At 49.7% G+C, this 7,924-nt stretch overlaps 2 protein-coding genes across 2 annotated transcripts in view; one reads left to right on the top strand and one right to left on the bottom strand.

Annotated features, from left to right (window-relative positions):
- Positions 1-6: 6 nt before the first annotated feature.
- LOC311371297 (uncharacterized protein) lies at positions 7-3,961 on the top strand. The gene is made up of 10 exons (XM_084489454.1): positions 7-29; positions 346-574; positions 1,117-1,390; positions 1,488-1,665; positions 1,790-1,866; positions 2,336-2,516; positions 2,738-2,888; positions 2,996-3,093; positions 3,244-3,392; positions 3,735-3,961. Exons 4-9 carry the CDS (start codon positions 1,500-1,502, stop codon positions 3,336-3,338), a joined length of 768 nt encoding a protein of 255 aa, XP_084345580.1. The 5' UTR covers positions 7-29; positions 346-574; positions 1,117-1,390; positions 1,488-1,499; the 3' UTR covers positions 3,339-3,392; positions 3,735-3,961.
- A 2,549-nt stretch (positions 3,962-6,510) lies between these two features.
- LOC311371298 (C-terminal-binding protein 2-like) overlaps positions 6,511-7,924 on the bottom strand; it is a gene marked incomplete at its 5' end in the record, with an annotated part of 9,474 nt that continues 8,060 nt past the window's right edge. Inside the window, one exon of the mRNA XM_084489455.1 lies at positions 6,511-6,746. Coding sequence (XP_084345581.1) covers positions 6,551-6,746 — 196 coding nt within the window. The remainder of the gene's footprint in view (positions 6,747-7,924) is intronic.

Here is a 7,924-nt window from a genome sequence, read left to right as displayed (position 1 = left end):
GGTCTCTGTTGAGACACAGCCTTACAGAGGTATAGGGCGTCCACGGAGAAGCTTTATAACACGGGCGTTAAAAAAAAGTGGCTTTCTTTTGAGGCACAGTACATGGAAATACTGAACGGTACTGAAATCTCTCTCTCTCTCTCTCTCTCTCTCTCTCTCTCTCTCTCTCTCTCTCTCTCTCTCTCTCTCTCTCTCTCTCTCTCTCTCTCTCTCTCTCTCGACTATAGGAATTACATTTTGCAGTTTACAGCTTCTATTTTCTACTTTCACATGTCGTGCACGCTTAGACCTTGTGCCGATGTCGGAGCACAGACACGTATTCATTAATTTTCCTTTTCATCCCAGGAGCCGAGGCGACGGTGGCGTGTCCCGGAGTGGGCCCCGAAACCACGTCCTGTTTCCCAGATCTCCCACCGCCTTCCACCCTACACCCTACGGGGGCCCCTGGTCTCGGTCCGAGCACTCGGCTTTGTGTGAAGGAGGAAGTGGAGGAGCCTATAACGGAGTTCAAAGCGGAGCCCCTTGAACCCTCATCTCTGAAAGAGGAGCCGGACCAGTGTTTCCCACAGACCAGGTAGCAATGTGTGGCGGATTTGTTGACGGGGGGGGGGGGGGGGGGGGGGATTATGGGCTGGCGGAGTTGTTGACGGGGGGGGGGGGGGGGGGATTATGGGCTGGCGGAGTTGTTGACGGGGGGGGGGTGTATTATCGATAATAGAAAATGCGCGGATCATTTTTTTTCTTGTGTGTGTCGTTTTTCGCCCGTGCCTAAAACCGCTGCTGCTTATAATGCTGACATTATAACCGCGGGTGGAATTGTTGGGGGGGGTAGTTGGGTTGCAGGCGGACGGGATTGTTGACGGGGGGCAGGGGGGGCGCGATTACGGGCTGGCCGATTTGTTGACGGGGGGGGGCACGTGCGATTACGGGCTGGCGGAGTTACATTTCAAAAACGCGTTAAAATAAAAATAAATAAGAAAAGCGGAATCAATTTGTGGCGCTCGTTGTTCAATCTGTGGCACTGCGCCACACATTGGCCTATGTGTGGGAAGCACACTACGATTACCATCGGAAATCGAATGCAAAAATGTGTTGTTGTGTCTGTGGTGTGTTTAGGTCTGGACCAAGGGCCAGGCACGACGACGCAAAGTACATCGTGTTCGAGGGCTGCCTCAGGGAGCTGTTCGACAGCTGCCCGGTGTGCAGGGGACGGTGTGAGGTCCAGCGGCGGCGCCGGGGGACCTACGTGGCGTTCAGTCAGCGCTGTGGACACTGCGGACACTCCAGAGGGTGGCAGAGCCAGCCCGTTGTAGGCAGCACCCCCCTCGGAAACCTTCTGCTTTCAGCCGCCACGTATTTCACCGGTGCGTCCTTCTTCAAACTGGCAAAGGTACGGGTAATATACACATGCACGGCATGTGCAATCTGCGACCATCGTCAGTGAGAACTTTTCCCTCGACTTTTTCTCGTTGTTCGTGTCGTCCTAGATCTTCAAGGCCATGCAGCTCCAGACCTTCAAGCAGGACACCTTCAGGAGGCACACTCAGTGTTTCCTGGAGCCGGCTATTGTCCACAAATGGAAAGAGGAACAGCAGCTTCTGTTTCAGCGGCTACACCAGCAGGGAAAGGTTGCAGTCTGCGGAGGCATGAGAGCAGACTCTCCAGGTGAGCCACATCGCAGATAAAAATGGAGCCGTTGGTCTGTTCTTAAGAGCGTCCACCTTTTTTATATATTCAACGTGTGTTGAAAAGCTCCGCAAACCCACCTTGTTCTGTCTTTTTCTTTAAGGGCGCACTGCAAAGTTTGGCAGCTATAGTCTTATGCACATGGAGAGCAACTCCATCATAGACCTCCAGCTGGTCCAGGTGCGTGACACTTCATCTTTTTGTTGATTCAGTATTCAGTTTGTGCATCGCGTTCTTATCGTTGCAATAGGCCTGGGCAATAAAACAATGACTGATCGTATCGTGATAGACTTTTGATCAATATCAATATAAAACATGTTCAATATATACCGATAAGAGACTGGACCACCACCGGATCCAGCAGCTGGGTTTGTTACACAAACACGGTTCCGTACTTATTTACAATGTTTGAGTGTTTTTCATTGTTGTGTCGACATTGGAGTATTTATCAATGAAGAACAGTGGAAGGTCGTATTAAGTGTTAAACAGTGTTTAAATCCAGCATGGCAATTCCTAGTCTTTTTAGGTCATTAAAATGATCAATAATTATCTATATGGATCAATACGATCAAGTGATATCGTGATATGTCTTTCAGCCACGTCGCCCCAGGGCCTACTTTCCACCTAATTCTGTGTCTCCCACCACCAGAGCAACGAGGTAGGCGGTGCTGAGCACATGGAGAAGGAGGGGCTGCGGCGAAGCCTTGACCTTCTGGAGCACCACGGTGTAGCTGTGGACTACATGGTCACCGAGCGCCAGCCACACATTCTGGACTATCTGATGGAACGCAAGATCCCACAGTACAACGACGTGTGGCTCTTTGACAAAGGTACGCGTCCGTCCAGAATGATTTGTTGAGCCCCCCCCGTCACACATAATAGTTCCACGTCAATAACTTGGGGTGACATTGCAGGGCGGTAATCCATCACCGTATTAACAACATATTAACCTAATTAACCTAACCTATTCTAAATGTACCCATCGCAAAAAAACAAACAGAAGAACACTTGCAATGTCTCTTCTCTTCTGTGTTGGTTCTGTGGTCAAAAGTGGATAAGATGCTCCACAACGAAGAGGTGGTCTGTGACGTGGTGCAAATGAGCCAACACGACCAGACCTCCTCCCTGGAGGCCTTCCACGGCCTCATCCAGGGTTTGGCAGCCCAGACCGTGGCGCTCCCGTTCATAGGACTGTTGTGCAGGTAAGTGCTTGTGAAACCTCCCATAACAAAGAGTCTGATTAGTGGTTGCTTAAGTCTAATGGCCAAATCGAGTGGGCTCATTGGCTCTCGACGGTCTGTTGTTGTAGGTTGTACTTGGCCGTCATGCACTACAATGAAAACGCGGAGCGCAAGCAAACCGGAACACATTCAGGGCAAGCGGTCATCAAAACAGACCCCACATACAGTGAGTTGTAAATCATTAATGGTTTATCACCATAAGAATGAAAAAAAAAAAACAGATAATTGTAATAATTATTGCTCAGAGTGACACGTGTAAAAAATGAACGATTCATTGAAGTAATACGACGCAAAGTGACCGATCTAATCTCTGCAGACTACGTGGACGCGCTGCTCAAGCTGGTCTTTGACGAGGTCATCGTGGATCCGACTCCCTTCGTCGACGAGTTGAAGTCCGTCCCGGTCCCCTGACGACGGGCGGGCCCCCGAGCGGCCCCCCAGGAGCACCGCTCGGGAACCAATGAGGTAACGCGACGGGGACTGAGCCCTCGCCATTCACGCTATTATGAATGTTACGAACTGGCTACCGGTGGCAACACTGTGTGTATATCTTGGAACAACTACTGCTTATCGCCAAAGAACAACGAAGAAATCTTATAGTATAAATCTGTAAAAAAAATAATAATAAAATCGATGTAGCAATTTAAATTCAGGTTAACGTACAGTATGTACCGCCATGCTAGTATGAAAGGATATCGATTGTATTCCAAGTATGGGTTAACCGTATTACATGTTATCGTATATAATGTATATAATGTATTGTATAATGTTGTGATCATGTTGATTTGCTTTCTGTGTGTGTGTCAGGGGCCGTGCAGCACCAGCTGACCTGCGCTGCCACTTGTAGAATCCCCTAAAGAATAGTGTTTGACTGCTTTTAGACTGTAGTACCTTGTGTTGAGTCTGTAGTATTCTGTAGTATTGACCGTGTACTGATATGTACTGGCCCTTGTATTGAGTATGAGCTCTGGAGCCAACTGGAAAAATCGACATGACATTGTTGAGTTTTCTTAAAATAAAAAAAATTCTCCTCCAAAAGACAAAGCCTCATAAATATGATTTTATATTGAGAAATCTCAAACCGCCATCATCCACACACCACTCACTGGGGCTCCCTGATTGGCTGACAGAATTGTGTTCAGAGCCCAGCCGCCATTGGTCAGGCTGGTGGCAGACTAATATCTGGAGGATAAAGCTGGAGATAAAATAATAGCCTCCCATGGTTATTAATGCCCTTTGCCAGGACTTAAACCAACAGCTGTCAGCCCTGGTGGCTGTTATCAGGTCGGAGGCTTTCGTTTGCATCGCAACTCGCATGACATTACGTTGCGTGAAATGTGAATACGTTGATTTTCTAGGGCCTGGCTATGATTGGTTGAATGAGACTTGCGGATCTCTGGGTTACCGGACGCGATCATTTTTGTTTCGTAGGATAAGTCTGGGATTCTCGCCTCTGATTGGTTAGAAGGGCTCTCCTCCGATTAGTTATGGTTAGGGTTTGGGTTTAACCCTAACCCTTGGGTAACCCTAACCATAATCTCCCGCAAACAGCTAGGACTAATCGAAACACGATCTAAAGGAGAGCCCTTCTAACCAATCAGAGGCGATAATCCCGGACTTATCCTACGACAAATATCGCTTTCTTACCGCACGCCCTCCCAGAACATTGAAGCTGGCACAACTGCAACATAAACCTCCAATAGGTACAGATGACGGCACAACACCATTTTATTAATGCATGTTTTCAATAGGATCCAAATGATATATGCTTTATTGGTCACACAAAATATAACGGGACGCACTTTTTTTCCACAGAGCCCCTGTCTGGGTGGGGGGCGGTGTGTGTTTTTTGAATTATTATTTATTGTTTGAACTGCACAGTATGCCATATTGTTCACCTTTTTAACAAGAAACGAATACAAATACTCACACTAAGAACCAAACACTCTGCTAGCAGTCTTTGTGTCGCTAACATCGACCGGGTTGTAAAGGGATGAACAGTTCACCGCCGTGAGCCCAGAAAGTATAACAGAAAGTATAAGAGAGAGAGAGAGAGGTACACGTAAGACAATGGTTACAATAACATTCAACGAGGCAATACAAATCTAAACAGGACCGCAAAAAACCTTCAACACCAAAAAACATACGTTTGATATATAAAAAAAAAAAAAAAATACCACGATGAAAGAAAAACAAAAACATGGGAGGGATGCAAAAGCAATTGTCTTGATTTGAAATTGTCGTGTTTTTTTTTTTTTCTTCTTCCTCTACCTTTCTGATTTAAGACAGATCTGTCCTTTTCCTGAGTCAGTAAAGAGATTGTGTTCTCGTTTTTTTTTTTGTTTGTTTGTTTGTTTTTTTGTTCGTCTCCAAAACCTTCCGAGCCTGATTGGCTGGCTAGCTGGCGCTGCAAAGAATTGGTAATTGACATACTTTTAGGTAAGGAGATGCTAACTAGACGCTCAATGTACTTGGAGTTCAATTCAAACGAGCCCGATAAATCACAACAGCAATTGTTACTCGAGTTGACTATCGATCAACATACAATATCAAACTAACTACTGACAGCAGTTGGCATTTATTTGAGCAGGTTGTTCTATTATTATTATTATTATTCTTTTTTTTTTTTTGGTTGGAAAGGGGCGACTTATCCCGTAGACCAGATCACGCTCCCCGTCACCGGACGTCACAAACTACGGCCAACGTCTTTATGTTACATTCAGGGGGGGCCCCCTGGGGGCCCGACTAGTACCGGCTGGTACGTCTCCCAGCGGACCGCGCCCTCCCCTCAGTGGCTGAATACGTTTCCTGGCTGTCTGATAAATATATGGGAAACCTTTAAAAAAAATAATAATAATAATAAAAGAAAATTGTTGATGTTTTTCTCACATCAAAACAAAATTACAAAAAGTAATATTCATCCGGACACAGGATAACGAAGAAAGAGTCGAATCAAAAACAGAAGTCCCTCCCCAACAACGGAGGAGGCTGTGAGAGAAGTACAGGGGGTTTACTGAGGGAGGAGGGAGGGGGGGGGGGGGCGGGGTATAGTCAATATGTCCTGAACTCCTCAGGAAACCCCTCTTCCGCCGCTGCCCCCCCGCCGCAACAAAATAACAAAAAGTAACACAATCAGACCAAGAAAAACAGAAACTACAACAACCAACAGGAAGGAGAGTGAGTGGGTCGCTGCTGCGGCGGCGGTGGAGCAGCAGAGCGGTCGGGCCCCCCCCCCCCCCTGCGTGTACGGCCCCTCCATGTCCTCTAGGGGCTGGTCTGAACATGGTGGTGGTGGTGGTGGTTGGGGCGTTGGCGGGGGGGGAGGGGCGGGGGCGTTGGCGGGGGAGTGGGGGGGGCGTTGGCGGGGGAGGTGGACGTCTTGCTGGTAAGTTCGCGTTGGCTGGGATGGGCTGGGCTGGGGGCAGGAGGGGCGGGGCGGTGGTGGGGGGGGGGGGGGGGGATGCTCGGGGCGATGCTATTGGAGGGTTTGGACGGCGGGTGAATGTTTAGGAGGTCGCTGGGTAAAGTATAGGTGGGTGCGGACGCTCCTGTGGCTCCTCCCCCCAGCCCAGCCCAGCCCCCCCACCCCCCCCCCCCCCCCGCCATGCCTGGCTTTAGCAGTCCTAGGGCTCGGTCATGTGCTCTCTGCTGGGGTCGCCGCCGCCGCCGTGTTTGGAGGGTCGGATGGGGGAGGGGGCCTGCGAGGGGTGGGTACCAGAGGGCAGAGCGTGGTTGCCGGGCAACCCTCCGGGCACCAGCCCTTCCAGCGGACCGGGGGCCATCCCGCCGGGGGCCAGTCCCACCACCCCTGGGGGGTACCTGCAAGCGTGAAGCGGAAAACAGAGGGTCAGAAGGTCAAGGGTCAAAGGTCACGACAAGCATCAAAGCAACTTTCGGCTCATTCTGTGATTGGGTGCTGGTGGCGTTCATTTGGGCCTTCTTGATAAGTACGTGCGTTCACAACAACACGCAGAATGTGTGTGACAAATGTGTCAATTGCCAACAACTTTAATGTATAAAATAATTGTAATCTTTTGGAAAAAAAAAAAAATCCCTTAAAGTAAGGATTTCTCCCCAGTTAAGAAAGTAAGAACTTCTTGCCCAAATGGAAAGTTTAACATCCCTACCGAGAACGATGGCATAGTGTTGTATGGAAGTAAGGGGCTGGTAATTATGTTATATATATACAGAGAGACAGCAGGCCAACGCTAGCCTTGCATCAACGGCCAATCGGGTCTTCGGAAGACGTGGAGGGTGAAAATGTCACAGAGCATTATCAGCAGCATGAAGGCCAGTAGGGAGACTGCCAGGGGCTCTAGTGGCGGTCTAGGGGACAGCGCCCCGGAGGCAGTGGCGTGAGAAAAGGGGCCGAATTAAATGAAATATCAGCGCACATCGTACGCTCTCCTGCCCCGTGCGTTCTAAACGGACTGCGAACCCAACTCCTCCTTCCGTTAAACTGAACATCGGGAGGTTCTTTGCTTCCCGAGCTACGCCCACGTGACCTCCATGGGCAAGAGCGGCAAGAGTGTACCTCCTGCTCCTCTGACTGCCCCACAACGCTGCAGTTAACGCAGGTATCCAGGCCCTTACCCACCTTACCCCCCCACCCCCCTACCCCCCCGACTCATCTCTGTCCTGACTCCGCTGTCATGAATAATATGCACTTCATTAACTATTGATATTTGACTTTCTGCTTTCAAACCACTCCTGTCTGTCTGCAGCCTGGGCGGCTGTGATGCCGCATTACTTGCTTGCGCACATCAAAAGGCGTCATCAAAAGACGCCGGTCACATGTCAGCATGGAGCACAGGTGGGGGGGGGGGGCTGTCTGGTGGAACAACGTTCTGCTTCAGAAGGGCAAAGCCGTCGTGGTGATGAGTTGAGGGTTTTCCCCCTAGGTGACGGTTATGGGGGGCGATGACAGGGGTCGGCAAGGAGTAGGGGTGAGTTGGGGGGGGGGGGGGGGTTGGGTTGGGTTGGGGGGTAGGGGGGTG

Source organism: Micromesistius poutassou (genome assembly GCF_964030765.1).
Source record: "Micromesistius poutassou genome assembly, contig: SCAFFOLD_1058, whole genome shotgun sequence".
NCBI classification, from domain to species: domain Eukaryota; kingdom Metazoa; phylum Chordata; class Actinopteri; order Gadiformes; family Gadidae; genus Micromesistius; species Micromesistius poutassou.
The sequence above is the reverse complement of the archived record's forward strand: the minus strand, read 5'-3'. Positions and strand labels throughout refer to the sequence as shown.

Excerpts from the sequence above, each read along its gene's own strand:
- LOC311371297 (XM_084489454.1), top strand. The coding sequence starts at position 1,500 with ATGCAGCTCCAGACCTTCAAGCAGGACACCTTCAGGAGGCACACTCAG. Across the intron at positions 2,517-2,737 it reads CGTGTGGCTCTTTGACAAAG|TGGATAAGATGCTCCACAAC; the intron begins GTACGCGTCCGT and ends TGTGGTCAAAAG. Across the intron at positions 3,094-3,243 it reads CAAAACAGACCCCACATACA|ACTACGTGGACGCGCTGCTC; the intron begins GTGAGTTGTAAA and ends TAATCTCTGCAG.